Raw genomic sequence first — 14,241 nt, forward strand, 5'->3', positions numbered from 1 at the left:
AAAAAAACCACCAAGGCATGTTAAAACATGAATTTAGTCAGAGCAGAGAGCAGTCAGTTCTGATTTCTTTTTTTTGTTTGTTTGTTTGATTTTTGTTTTGTTTAGTATCAGGTTTTGTGTACGTCTAAGAAATATATCCAGGAGCTGGAGCAAACCTTGGGTTCTTTGCTGAAGATGAAAGGTACTGCAAGCTTTTGCCTGGATGTGGCTTTTATTTCTTTGTTAAACAGAGACGGGTGCGTGGCTGCTCCCACTGAGGATTGAACTTCAATGTGACTGTAGCAGTAAGTGAGGGGCAGCACAGTGTCTACCAGCCTACTGAGCGCTGCACCTCAGAGGTCCCCAGTCATTCCGGGGCCAGGCGGAGGAAGGCAACAAGTGATGCCTGCTGTCCCACAGCAGCAGGCACTCGGGGCAGGGGCTGTCCGATCACCCCGTCACCTCCTGCCCGGCCAGCCTGGGGCTCTTGTGGGTCCCCAGGCTGTGTGCATGGGCTGCAGGGGCTGCAGGAGAGTGTGTGCTCCCAGCCACAGCACAGCGGGAGTCTCCAAAACATGGTGGGATAGAAAAAGTACGTTGCTATTCATGCAACTTGCACCTCCAGTTGTTTGCATCAATTACAAGTCACAGAGCAAACTCTGAACCCGCATCCTCAGGTAACCTGTAAAAGTCACAGGCAGGAGGATTAGTTTGCCAGAGCAGATTTGAAGGCATCACAAGCAGTGGGGCTGGTTGAGGAGGGTTCTGGGCTAAACTTCCCCTTTGATTTACTCGCATATATGTACAATTCATACTGTTGCTGAATCACAGAGTTGGTTGTCAGGAGTTTTTATGTGCAGTTTGCTCATTACATGGCAATCATGTAACTGAATTGACTGGTACTTGCCTGGCTGTTTGATTTGCTAATTGCTTTCACCATCAGTTGTCATGTCAATGTCATGAAGACAGCATGAGATTCTGAGTTCCTCAATGCTCAGAAGCTCCCAGTAATGCCAGTCACATTGTAGGAGAGGCAGGGGGGTCTCATTTCACAGCACTTTTGCCTAATGAAGATCTCTGGCTCATGAAGGACCAGTTGTCAGAATTACTCTGCTTGATTGGGATTGAGGATGAGAGGGAAGCCGAACGCTCCACTGATATGACAGTTTCTTTTCTGCTGACAACAGAGTCCTTCAGTCTGGAGGAGGGGAACCCGTCCAGCCTGGGTGAAGTCAAGGAGGAATATGTCAAGGGGTACTTCAACAATCACAGGTAAGGGCTTATACCAATCAAGGAAACAGGATAATACTTTGCATTTGCTTCCATTCCAGCATCTCTGAGCCTTTCTGTCATTGTTACTGAATTTCTAAGCAGAGGCCTTTCATCATGAGGAAAAGATGAAGAGATTTCACATGGACCCCTGTAGTCCCATGTGGTGCATGAGCACTCTGTGCATCTTGTTGGTCTCATTTCCAATCAGTGCTTGTATTTCCTTCCCCTCCTGCACAGCTTGTCTCCACCACAGACCTCATTTGCTTGCAAAGCAAAAGGAGGAGGGAAAACCTGCTTAGGAAGCATGGCCCTGGACTCTGGAGTGACCATGGCAAAGCTGTTATTAATCCAGTTAAGAAGTTGTTTGTGGCTTTTTTTCCCTGTGTGTTCTTTTCAGCACTGCATCACCCTCAGGAGCTGTGAGTGAGAGTGACTCCATCTGGTATCTGTTACAAGAATGTGAAAAACAAACAATGGAAGAGGATGGGAAGCCAGTATTCAGCCAGTACCCAGGCGCTTCATCCCCAGATCTGGTGGAATTTGAACGGTAGGTGCACCCCAACTTGCCTTCAGTTTTTCCATTTGCATACACGCTGCATCCAGTCACTGCTGTACGTGAAACCCTGCTGGAGCCTGCATCTGCCTTGCAGAAGCCTTGTGCCAGCAATTTTGGCCCTGTTGGCAGTGAAGCTTGAGCACCTCCCAGTTCCCTTGCCCATGGCTGCCATGTGAATGGACTCCGGGCATCCTGTCAGCCCCCTGCTCTCCCAGCCTTGGAAAATCCAAGCAGGTTTTTTTCGCCCATTCTCAAGAAAGAGTGGAAAAAAATGTTAAAGTGTGTCAGTGCTCTTCTAGAGCTTCACCACTATAGATTTACGTGGTTTCTTTTTTTTTTTTTTTTAATTTCTTTGAACTGGGTTTTTTTTATAAATTTGTCTTGGATTATTCATCAAAATGAGGCTGCAGCTCTGCCAGCAGATGGCACCAGCCTACCGCTACTGTGCCCTCTTTTGCTCCTGCGAGAGCCGGAGGTGGCTGTAGTGAGGTATCATTTACAAGACCTTGAAATGTGCTGAATCAAGTTTTTCTGGGGAAGGAAGCCCTACTTCATCAAAGGCTGCGCAACGGAGCCATAAACACTTGTCTTTCCCCTTCTTCACTGACAGTATAGACAGAGCCTTTATAGGGCTCTGTGGGCTCCTGGCACTTACCTTGCAGTTTTATTGCAGGCTGCACTTGGTTCACAGCTAATTCTTCTCACAAAATGATCAATGACAACGTGCATAAAATAGTAGGGAGTCTTCAGCAAACAAAACAGCTTCTTGGTGATAGTCTGGTCCAGTTATTTGGGCAGCACCTGAAAGGCATTGAGCTTCTACAGAGCGTTTCCTTTTAGCCACGTCCTGCAGCTGCAAGCAGTAGGACTAGGCACTGCTCCGTCCTGTGCAGAGTGTGGTTGTGTCCTTCCAGCTGGGAAGGAAGTTGTTGAGTCATGGTTTGTCCAAGGTTAATTTCTTTAGCAAGCAGTCTGATTGTGATTCATGCTTTGTTTGAGAAACTCCAGAGCCTTCGTTTGGAGCTGTTTGAGAAACTGCACAGAATTCTTGGTGAGGGCAGCAGCTGACATGAGACTGCTTATTCCCCCTACGGTATTTGCCATAAAAATGTTGGAAAAGACTTCACAGCGTGGAAATTGGAGGTTAAACATGTTTGTGTGGGGGATTGCTTTATATTTTCAATATCGGTTTACTAAAACAAGTATTTACAACAACCAAGAGACAGCTCTTTGGAGTTAATTTCTTGTGCAGTAGTTGAGTTAGTCAGGAAATGTGCCTGACTGGGACAACTTCCAGGGAATCATCCTGAGCCCAGTAAAACTTAGTAACAGTGACTGCTGTTTATAGAGCTCTTGCTTTTTGCTCCTTTGAACTTGTTAGTTTCATCCGAGAAGCTCTAATCATCTAATAAACATAAAATACCCTTTAGTGCTGCTTTCTAAAGTAGGTGTCATTACCCCTGGTTCAGTGTGCCACATGGTGCTAACAAGAAGCAGGCTCTTCCTGTGTTTTGGTCACCAGATTGAAATTACAACATTAATGTTCAATTGGCAATTTTATGATAGACATCACAGAAGTCAGTCTCAGGAATGCAATTCCTCAGATGTAAGGTGGAGGAAACTGAGAGCCCATGCCCTCTCAAGTCAGACCTTCCAGGCCAAGTTAATCTCTTTCTGTCTGCATGTGTCGTACCTAATGCATCAGGGTATGACCTCAGCCAAGAGTTAAGAGTACTGCAATGCCAGTAAAAGTATAAAAAGTGACTTGCAGTGCGAGAGCCTCAGGATACAAAGGCAAGTATGCAAAATTTATGAAATGCCAGAATGAGGTTTGCCTATGCAACAAGTACAGCCCGTAGCAGTCTGGAGCTTCTGTTCTGAGGCAATCCTGCTGAGGCTCTGGCTGGAGCCTGCTTTTTGCAGATGAAATCTTGGCAGAACGGAGTTGCTAAAATCTTCTGGCAGTGTTGGGCAACGTTCAATAATTGTATGAAGTCTCAGAGGGAGAAGTCAGTGAAGTAGTTTCAGATCACAGCTACTCCCTGCTCTCCTGATGGTTGTGATGGCATGACAGGATCTTTCTGGGTAACAGCTACAACAGTCAGGTCGGTTCAGCATGGCAACTTTATTAGACAAGTCCATTAAGGTGTCAATTCAACTGTTTAGCAACAGACCTTGCACAGTAGTTACTGATCTGCAAAGTCAAAGTTTAACATTACCTCAGATTAGTAATTAATTATATCCTTGGCTTACCTCCCAAGTAGAAAGCAGTGACTCAATCCCAGGGAAGATTCCTTAGCTGGCATCCTGAGCTAAAGGGGGATCACCACGTCTGCTCTGAGACCAGCTGGCTCAGGCAGGAGTGCTCAGAAGGGCTCAGTTTGTCAGCATGGTTTCTGTTATCGTCTGTGGTCCGCTGTTTCACAACGGTTTGTTTCACTTTTAGATTTTCTAAAACTTGACACGAGGAACTGCATCTTGTGCAAGGGCGAAAGTCATTTCCACCACATATATTGTAACAGCTCAGCATTGACTATAGCCGAGATTGCAACTGAGTCAAGCCTTTGGTGTTCTGCTGGCACTGGATGTCTTGTCCCTCCACACTGATTTACAGCAGATGGCTGCCTGATAGCTTGGTGTTGAGATGCTCCTTTTCCTTTTCTTACAGGTACCTGTATGTTTATAAGCACACAGTAGACCTGCTGATAGAGCATGGAGTTGTTTGCACTAAGGAGGCACCTCTGCCTGTGATCTCCATGGCTATTTCACACCTCTGGCAAGAACTTTCTGAAGAAAGGAGAGACAGCGTCTTGCAGTACTGTAGCCAGAGAGATTTCCTCCTGGATCCGAAGGCTGCTTGCCAAGAACCTGCATGCAGTGATGGTGACATGAGGGACAGTCAAGGTAACAGTGAGGAAGCCAGTGGTTCCTCAGTCTCCACACCAGAGGAAGTAAGTGCTCAGTAACACACATCCTCTGCTTCTGAAACCCAAGCCAAGTTGCTAATTGGCACTGCAGCTTTTAATTGGAGCCATACAGTAGTTGTAATTAAGCTTTCCCAAGACCACTTGAATGCATATGTGGAGACAATAAACAGTCTGAGTAAATGTCTGCATTGAATTCTCTCTTAGTAAGATAAAAAGCAAGCTGTAGGAGTGCTGTGGCAGTAATCCTACTGGTCTTCACATACCTGTGGAGTTTCTGTGCTAGGTAACAGTTTAAAATTTGCTCTAACTTGCCCAAGAGTCAGGAGCAGGAAGGAGGATTATACAGTTGCTGTCTTCTGCAAGTCCTCCAAGGAGGACATGAGTTAAATGCAGAAGAAATGCCTGGTTTCCCAAGACTTGCACTGTTCTTGCCTGCTTTTTTTTTTTTTTTTTTTTTTTTTCCTCCTGGTAATCAAAGCACTTGGTAGCCCTGAGAAGGTATTTGTAGACCAGTTTCAATGATACAGGACTAGTGACTGCCCATTCCATGCATTTCTGCAGAGCCAAGAATTCAGCGACTGTGTAGGCCAGGGCATGTGTTTAAGAAAAAAAAAAATAGAGAGATCAAATAGCAGCCAACTCTTCCTAAACCGATCTGGAGCTCTGATTACTTAAGCAACTAGCTGCTCAAAGATGTGTGTAATTTTATTAGTTGCAAGGGAAGGACAGAGGTTCACCTTTGGCAGATAAGTACATTGCATTGACAAGCTCTTTTTGAGTCACAGGACACTTAGGCAATTCATATTGCTTACCTACTTAACAAATGTCATGGGGATGTTGCATGTGCAGTACTTTCTGGCACAGAAAGTGTGTGATCTACGTTATGGCAGTGTGAACTAATGAGCTTATTGGTCTGTCACATGGAGAATCCAAACTCCTTTGTAAGCCAGACAGTATACTGGAATTGGATTTGTGGAGAACGGCTGATGCAGCTGAGATCCCCAGCCATAAACAATGCCACAGCCCACAGTCAAGTCTGAAAAGCACTGTTAAAATTCATGTTTTTACTGATGTTTTGGGAGATGTAATGCAGGTCTAATGCTTGGAAGTTGAAGCACAGGCCTAAGGGAACGGACTAACCTTGTGTTCCTAGTCATGAAATATGGTTACTCCTCCTTATTCCTGTCTCCGCAAAACCCTGTAGGTTTACTGTAGCAGTAAACATACCTGTTAAATGGAAGGAAGGAATATCATGCTTTTAAAGACTTAATTATTAAAAATTATGCCCTAGGTAAAGCTGTTTAGTGGCTGGATATATTGACATTCAAAGTGTTTTCCCTGACAGGTAATGTTTGAAGATGCGTTTGATGTTGCTGCCGGTTTCCTCAACACAAATGAGACTCGGGGAATGTCTAGCCAGAGGTAAATTACAAACCCACCCCTTTTATGAAACAGAATGACTTAATAGCTGACAGTCAATACTCCACAGCAAGTTTTCATGGAATAAGTCAACAAGCCTAACTCTCTTTTTTATGTCTAACTTTTAGTAGATGGTTGAAATAGTAGCATACAGCAATTGTGCTCACAATAGTGCTGTCTATTAAGGTGTACGAGTCGAATGATTAATAGGCATTACAGCAAAACCAGGAAGCTTTGCTTACTGAGGCTGCCTGGTCACTTTGGGATAACCAGAGCACTCTTAGCAACTCTTCCTGGTAAATCCAGGAGTCCTCCTTCTGGATAAATGGATAAACCTTTTTTTTTTTTTTTTTTTTCCCTCCACTCTGCATAGCTTTACATCTTTCAAATTACAAGATTTGTAATGTTTTCCTTTTCTCTCTCACTTACCAGGTCTATGAGGACCATAAGACATTCGCTGGATAAGTCAGCTAATCATGAACTGCACTCGCACTTAATGAGACAAAAATAATATATTTTTTTAATAATGTCTCCCTTAACCTTTTTCAAGTACTCTAATTTCATCAGAAGGAGATGATCAAGCTAAAGTGCGGTTGACCTGAGCAGTAACATCAAAGAAACACAAGACCTATTAAATAATAATAGGTCTTTCCTCTGCAGGTCAGATCACAGTTACCTAGGAAAGAACATGTCAGATACAAAACTGCCTTTGATTTTCCCATTAGACCAAAGAAAGAAAAGGGTTTCTTTCCTCAAGAGGAAAATCACATTATGACTCCTCTCTTATGTATTCTTGCTGCTTAGTCTCATTTTTTTTTCTCTTTCTAAGTAGTGTTTTAATCCCCTTTTTGACCCAGTTTTTACTTATTTTTCCATACTTAAAAATGCACACATCTTTAGCATGCATCTTCACTATTTCTCCCCAGTTCCTCTTTGCACTTTCAGGACAGCATGAATGGAAATAACTTTGTTCAGACTGTTGATCAGAATACTCTTGAATACATCATACAGCTTTAACAAAACATGTATCCACTAAATAATGTTGATTAGGTCACAATTGCTGTTTGCTTTTGAAACAAGAAAAGCATTCATTAATACTGCAGTGTATTACCATCATCTTTGCAGTCTTGTTTTAGCCCCAAACTAGATTAGTATTTCAGTAGACAACATTTATCCTGTTCCCTTCTTTTTCCTATCACCCTATGCCTTTTAATTCTGGACAGAGGTGTGGTAGCAGAACTTTGTAAGATCCCAGGGGGAATATGGAGGTGAGATGCAGAGTGATGATCTGAGCTTGTTACCAAAGCTGCCCATTACCAAACTTGCCAGTGACAGCTAACGTGTCATTTCATGACCACGTTTTTATTATGTTCTCTCTCTGACTTTACAAAAGAAGTCAGTGTTGTTCATCTGAACAAGCCTACAAAATAGACTACCAAAAGCCATTGTTGCTCTCTGTTACGACGGCTGTATACTTTTCCCTAAAACAGTTACCACAGCTGTAATGTATCAGTGGATCTCTTTGTTGTGACAGTGGCTTCTTGTACTGCAGTTCTCTGTTCTTCCTCTCATTTGTTAGACAATACCTTCTCGCTACATACACCTCCACTCCTCCCTATCTTTTATATCCATTGTCTTTATTATCAGGTTTGTCTTGAAAACAATTTAAGTCATCTTTAATTTATAAGTAAAATACGGAGGAGGGAAAGTAAGTAGGAGGAGAAAAGAGGGAATGAGACCTTAAACATAACTTTGGGTTCCATTTCTAGTTCAGCATTTGCAAGCTGCACTTCTGAAAATCCAGAGGATGACCACAGACTCTATCTGCAGATCACTGAGTTCCTAAAAAGCCTTTTCTTTGCTAATGCACAGTTTTGCCAGGTAAGCTTTGCCAAAGGGTTCCTTAGAGAAGGAGCAATGTATTTATGTCACCGTCGGACAGGGATTTGTGTTTTCCATGCTTCAGATCATATCGTTCAGCTCCTTTTAAAACAAGAGGTTGGGGTTTATCACTTCAGATGTGTCAGTCCAAAGGTCACTAGGGTTGCCTCTGTAAGACACAAGGTTTGAGGTGTCATGCTCAGAATCTTACTAAAAATCCAAATGATGTGAGGATTTTTTATTATTACTGTTTTATTAATTGAAGTTGCAGGTTGAAAAGCTGGAGTGATCTCATGTAAGCAGGTAAAGCAGTGCCTGCTCTCTCCATAACTCAAAGCCTCTTGATTCTGAGCTCAATAGGGACTGCCTTGTGCTTTGTCTTGGTGCCAGGTTCCCTACCCTCAGCCCCTATCTGGCAGGCCTTAAGAGCAGGGTAATTATGCTCTTAAAAGAGAACAGCTCTTAAAAGAGAGCAGCTGCTGTGCTGTGCCTTACCCTCAGCCTGCTGTTGCAGGTTCACTGAGCCAGAAGTCTTTGTGTTTGCACTGTTCTTCCTCCTGTTCTTGTCCTCTTGCCAAGGAGGTATCTGAGATCTCGTGCGTGGGTAGAGGACCAAAAGGGAGAGATCCCTCAGCAGGAACATGCTTGTTTGGGCTCAGAGTCAGTTGTGCCTCTGTTCAATGGCCACTGTTCTATCTTATTTTATTTTTTGCTATCATCTAGCTTCCACCTGCTCTTTGTTACATGAGCAGATGTTCCTTTAAAGAAAACAGAATGTTTGTGATGAAGGGTAATTGAGACCCCCCCCAAAAAAGCAACCACAAAACAGAAACTAGTATTGCACCACTTCCTAAAATTCTCACATAATGATTTCTGTGTGCCATTTGGTTCCCACTATCTCATGGAGATATTAGCATTAGAGGGGGTACAGAGCATGGCAGCAGACGCAGCAAAAGCTATTAAACAGGAGCTACCAGAGTAGGACTCTTCAGCAAAAAAAAGACTTGATGGGTAGCATGAGAGAATTTTGATCCTAAATGGATTTGGTACACAGAATGATTGTTTATTGCTCTAAGACCAAAACTAGAAAGAACCCACTGAAATGATAACAACATAGTCCAATCAGTCTATTGGCAGTATACCTGAAAGTCTAGATGCAATTCCCAGTTCAGAACCTCCTCACAGCAGTGTGCCAGAATGCAGCAGCATGTATTGTGGAACAGAGCATATTGTATGCTATATTCTTGCATTTCTTGTCTAAACATCCACTCCTGGCCATTGTCAGAGACAAGGTGCTGATCTACACAGCCCTTTGGTCTGTGAATTACTGTGTTCTGCATAAACACAAGGCTCTTCCTGTGTTTATGTAAATGACCATGAACTGAAGATGCTTAGAAAAGAAAGATCAACTGTAGGCAAGATACAGTATTTTTGAGTTACGATTGTCATGCCTTAGTGCTGATTTTGTCCTCCTGCTTGGTGCTGTACTGTTAAATGTGAGCCCAAGCCCATCTCACAGCTCCCAGACTGTGGCATGAGTGGTAGTGAAATACAGCAGATTGGCAGTTGACTGAGAACTGCACATCCAAAAGGAAGTAAAAGACTGTGTGCACTTTTTTTTTTTTTTTTTTTCCCCCAGGACCTTTTGGTTGTTTGTGATGAGACAATAAAAAGGGAGTTTGAGCAGAAATCACCCAGGCTAGAGAGTACTGATAACATGAAGGTTGCGATCTGTTTTGGTTTAGATAACTGCAGTACAGCACATCTAGAGAATCCTGCCAAGAAGGGGGAAAAAAATACAACTGACAAGAGGTTTTTTTTGTTTGTTTTGTGAGCAGAAATTCAGCTCTGTCTCTGAGCAAATAGTTGGAGGCAGTTAGGGAAGTGACTGCTGAGTGGGCCAAGGAAGCATTTCAGCTAGCTTGAAACACTGACTGGCAGCAGCAGAGTGCTCAGTGTAGGCTACACAGCTTAGCCCAGAAATCGGTTTACACAGGGCTCTGGAGACTCCTGGACTTGTCTGGGTTACAAGACAAGTCATTTGCTCACCTTGTGGGTGTGACTGAGTCCCTGCAGACTACAGTGCCCATGTTGGTACACCAGCCCAGGAGTTTGGGCAGTGCCGGTGGCATAGGTTATCCCAAGGTAAGTGGAGTCCTGGTGCACTGTGCACACACATGGTAGGTGATACAGAGGTGGGCAGCAGGTAAGTACTAAGGCAAGGTAACCAATGTGTACTTGACTGGATGTGAAAGGCAGCCTGTGGTTTCCTGCAGAGCTGGTGAGGTGACACATTTTATTGCTGGTCAGTATGTACCAGTTCTGCGTTACGCCATTTGCAGTTAACTATCCAGGTACAAAGTGTTGGGTTGTGTGTGCCTGCTGTTTTGTAGTCGCAGCTCCACTGAGTGCAGCTCCTCTTGAGCTGCTGCCCTGGTGCTCAGGGCTGCCAAGGTCACGCACCCCAGTGATGTAAAATGCTTGAGAAAGAATCACACAGGAGGAGGGAGGAAACCAATGGACAAAGAAAGGGAGTGCTCTTAAAAGGACTTTGGCCCCAAAATGACAACAGGAGCGTGGAAGCTACATGGTACAGAAATATTTCTGAGCGTGGGAATAGTTAAACACTCTTGTCAGCTGTCCAGAGCTGTTGTCATGAGACAACATAATAAGAGATGCTAAGCAGTATAGGTGCTAAAAGTTTATTTGGATTGAGGTTCAAAGTTTTTAAAGTATCTAAGTGAAAGTCTGCTTTTTTTCTAAATTGTATTGAGTACCTTTGTAACTTCAGATGCACGCTTTCTTTTAAAATTACAGATTTTAGATGAGTCATTTTGCAAGCAAGAGCGATTTAGTGCTCCTTAAGCTATACGTTTTATAAATATCACCTATTTTTAAAAGCAGTCTTTCCCTGACAAGTCTTGCATCAATGCAGAAGGTGGACTGGATTGATTGCAGACACAAATGCTTTCATCTCATAGGCTTTGATTTCTCAAGAGCCACTTATGCTCTCTGAGCTGGTCAAGAAGACTATTTCCTTCGATTGCTAAAAGCAGCAAAGCCTGAAGTCAGTAAAAGTTGAGGGCTCGAGGAAGCTCTCGTATCTTCAGAGCGTGTTATGTGACATGCTTGCTACCACAGTCAATAACACGAGTCCAAATGATGTAAGTAGAGGCAGGGTGAAGCCCTGTCGTTTTTAGAGTGAAGTTGGTTGGGAATCTGAGACATTCTTTGTCAGGCACCTCAGGCACTTGAGTGACAAGCTGCTGATTCAGAGAGGCACATTAGCTGACACCTGCCAGCTTGACCAACCAATCACTTGGAAACACAATCAGCTCCTCTGCTTTTTAACCTTACCTGGCTTTGGGGGGGGCATTTCAGGAAGAAGATCTTCAGTTTGATTATGAGACTGTGATGCTGAGGTGCACTGAGACCTTCGATGATGAAGATTTGTAAATAGTATCTCTGTTTGCTAAAGTTTTATCAAGCATTGCTGGATACACCAGTCATGCGAAGAGGCTGCACCTCTTTCAGTGGAGCGCCTTTCCAAGCAGAATGGAGAGACACCATGTTGAAGTGGTTTGTTGTTGTTAACTTCCCCTTCCCTCAGCAGTGCTTCTTGACATACCGGTTGAGCAATTTATACTTTTAAAAGTTCCAGGTTTTAAACATTTATAAAATCTTAAGGAATATTTTTGTCTGTGGCTTTTTAATGGTTAACCTCACCTCACAACTACACTTCAGGCGTGTAATGTTCAGTGACCTTGCCTAGCATAGGCTGTGGAAGAGATGCAGAGAGGACACATCACTGGCAACCTATGTATCTCAGGGTGTGACCTGCAAAACTCACGAAGTGCCTCCCAGCATCCTGGCAATGATTACTTTCCTCTACTATTTTTCATCTTGGGCTGGCAATGAAAGAGGAATTTCTTTGCAGAGAGTGAAATGGGGCTCTTCCATCTCTTTATGAGGACAACAGCAGTGGCCACACACTCCCAAATTTCCCAGAGAGATGCAGGCACAGCAGTAAACTTTGGCTTATTTTTTTCTGTGAAGTGTTTAAAACGCAGAGAGAGTAAAGCCCCCTGACACATCTCAGTTCTTGATGAGTACTGCTGCTCGCGTGGTGCCTTGGAATTAAAAATGCTGTGAAAATAAATAAGATCAGTCAATAAGATCAGTCACGTCTCTGAGCTGTCAGTAGCAGCTCTCTGCAGGCTCAAAGTGTAGTGGTTATGCTGAGGACATGCTAACAGTCATTACAAACAGAAAGGCTAAAAGTTGGTTTTAAAATTCAGGATAAAGCTGGTATGCTGAGGTATTCATCAGTCTGCAGCAGCCAGGATTTGGGGCTGAATCCAAGAGGGCTGGGCTGTGTCCCAGCACTGCCTCCTGCGTATGCTGGGATGCACACAGCTGTGTTCACGCAGTCATGTGAAGATCGGTGCCAAAGTGCAAGGGGTGATAACTCCTCTGGAGCACGTCCCGTCAGTCTGGCTGAGGCTGTGGTAGCACTCCCAGGTGGACGTTTGCTGGGCTATTCTGTGAGGGGGGGCCCTACCTCGCACATCCTGCTTGGGTTTAAAAGCTCTGAATTCTGCAGAGCATGACCTCACCTTTCCATCACCTGTCTGGCGTGCTTCATGTGTACAGGTTGTCACTGCCTTGGTGCCTTAGGCAGTGCTGACTCTCCATCCTCCTCCTCTCCTTCTCATTCCTAAATATCAAGCATATATTGCCCTGTGCAGTCTGAGTTTTGGGACGCATGCTGGTTAATCTGAGGTCAAATCATTCTTTCCTAAAGGAAAGAGGACAAGACGCAGATGCACAAGGGTTTACATTAAATGTTCTACATGTGCTTTCTTATTATTTAGATTGGGGGGAAAATAGGTTAGTTTTTCTCAGGGTTGAATCTACTGTTTTTACAGCTTAAAGCATCTCTTTCAGATTTTAAAGACTCCTGTCATCTCCAGATCCATTTGCCATATGACATTTGGTCGGTTTTGTTACAGGAATGAGCCTTTTACTATGTCCACCTTAATTACTGCATCACTTGAGGTCAGACTTGGCAAAACTGGCTTGTACATGGAGAGCCATGTGAGTAGCTAATGTTAAAGGATTAACAGCCTTTATTAGCCCTCAATCCCCACCCTTTTGAAGGCCAGTCCAGGACGGTAGTTAAACAGCTGAAATATTTCATTTTCATTTGACTTTCAGCCTGCTTCGTAACAGGGGAGACAATTTGAAGTAGTCACCATATACTATGCAGATGCATTCCCTTGATCATCACAAGGGAGAGCTGCTGGTGCTTTACCTGGAGGATTTTAGGTTAAGATGGGCTGAACATGAATGTGAAACAACAGGTGTGTTGGGGTAGTGTGAAACTAGGAAATAACTATTCCAAATGGTAGCAAGCTGTGTGGGAGGTGTTTATGATGTGAAGGAGAGTATGATGAGCACCTTACTGCAGTACATCCTGTGACATGACCATGTTAGCATGTTATTGCTACCTGTGTGCTAGCACCACTTCCTTCACTGCTCACTGGTTGGTCTTGAGGAAACTTTTTACGAAAAATCTGGAAAAAGCTAGCAGGCTACTGGGGAAGGAGGGGAGAAGTTTGAGGCAGGAGGGCAGCTGGAACACAGGAGTGGCAGACATAAAAGCAGCCATGGGAGTGAGGCCACTGCAGAGGTTCTGTACAGCTCTGCTGTAGCATGGCAGCTCCTACACATTACAACACAGTGGCTATAACACAGAGCAGACCTACTGCCTGGCTATGTTGTTAGGTGTGGAAACGAGCCTCTAATTAGCTGTTCTAGAGCCAGTGCAATTAGGTACAAGCCAGTGCTCATCACCAGCTCTTCAGCCAGAACAGCAGGAGCGTCTGCCTGGGCTTGGCAATTAGCTGTGCACACCTCTGTGAAGCTGCAGGCAGGGTGACAAGCTGGGTGACCCCACACCTGCCTGAACCAAGCTCGTCGTGCGGCACTTGGGACTCATCAGGTGCAAAGGGTAATAGAGGTGGCAGGTAGCTCGCTGTTCCCCAGACAATCCAGAACAGCCTTCAGGTGTTCAGCTCTACATTTGAGGATCCTCTGATCTCCATTTATTTTCATTAAGGAGCAAATAAACAGAAGCTGTGTCACTGCACTGCAGAGCCAAAGCTGCTGCCAAACCTCAAGTGGCCACATGCAGCTGGGGAGGAG

General features: G+C 44.1%; 1 protein-coding gene across 1 annotated transcript; it reads left to right on the forward strand.

The window, feature by feature from the left end:
- The first annotated feature begins 110 nt into the window (after positions 1 to 110).
- STRA8 (stimulated by retinoic acid 8) lies at positions 111 to 11,490 on the forward strand. The gene is made up of 7 exons (XM_032204295.1): positions 111 to 181; positions 1,167 to 1,251; positions 1,649 to 1,798; positions 4,476 to 4,758; positions 6,080 to 6,156; positions 7,923 to 8,034; positions 11,416 to 11,490. The coding sequence occupies exons 1-7, from the start codon at positions 175 to 177 to the stop codon at positions 11,488 to 11,490; spliced, it is 789 nt and encodes a 262-aa protein (XP_032060186.1). The 5' UTR covers positions 111 to 174.
- Positions 11,491 to 14,241: the final 2,751 nt, after the last annotated feature.

Source organism: Aythya fuligula, chromosome 1 (genome assembly GCF_009819795.1).
Source record: "Aythya fuligula isolate bAytFul2 chromosome 1, bAytFul2.pri, whole genome shotgun sequence".
NCBI lineage: Eukaryota > Metazoa > Chordata > Aves > Anseriformes > Anatidae > Aythya > Aythya fuligula.

What these genes read in the sequence shown, in the direction of transcription:
- STRA8 (XM_032204295.1), top strand. An exon ending in GGGTACTTCAACAATCACAG is followed by an intron (nt 1,252 to 1,648) that starts GTAAGGGCTTAT and finishes TGTTCTTTTCAG; the next exon opens with CACTGCATCACCCTCAGGAG. An exon ending in CAGTCTCCACACCAGAGGAA is followed by an intron (nt 4,759 to 6,079) that starts GTAAGTGCTCAG and finishes TTTCCCTGACAG; the next exon opens with GTAATGTTTGAAGATGCGTT.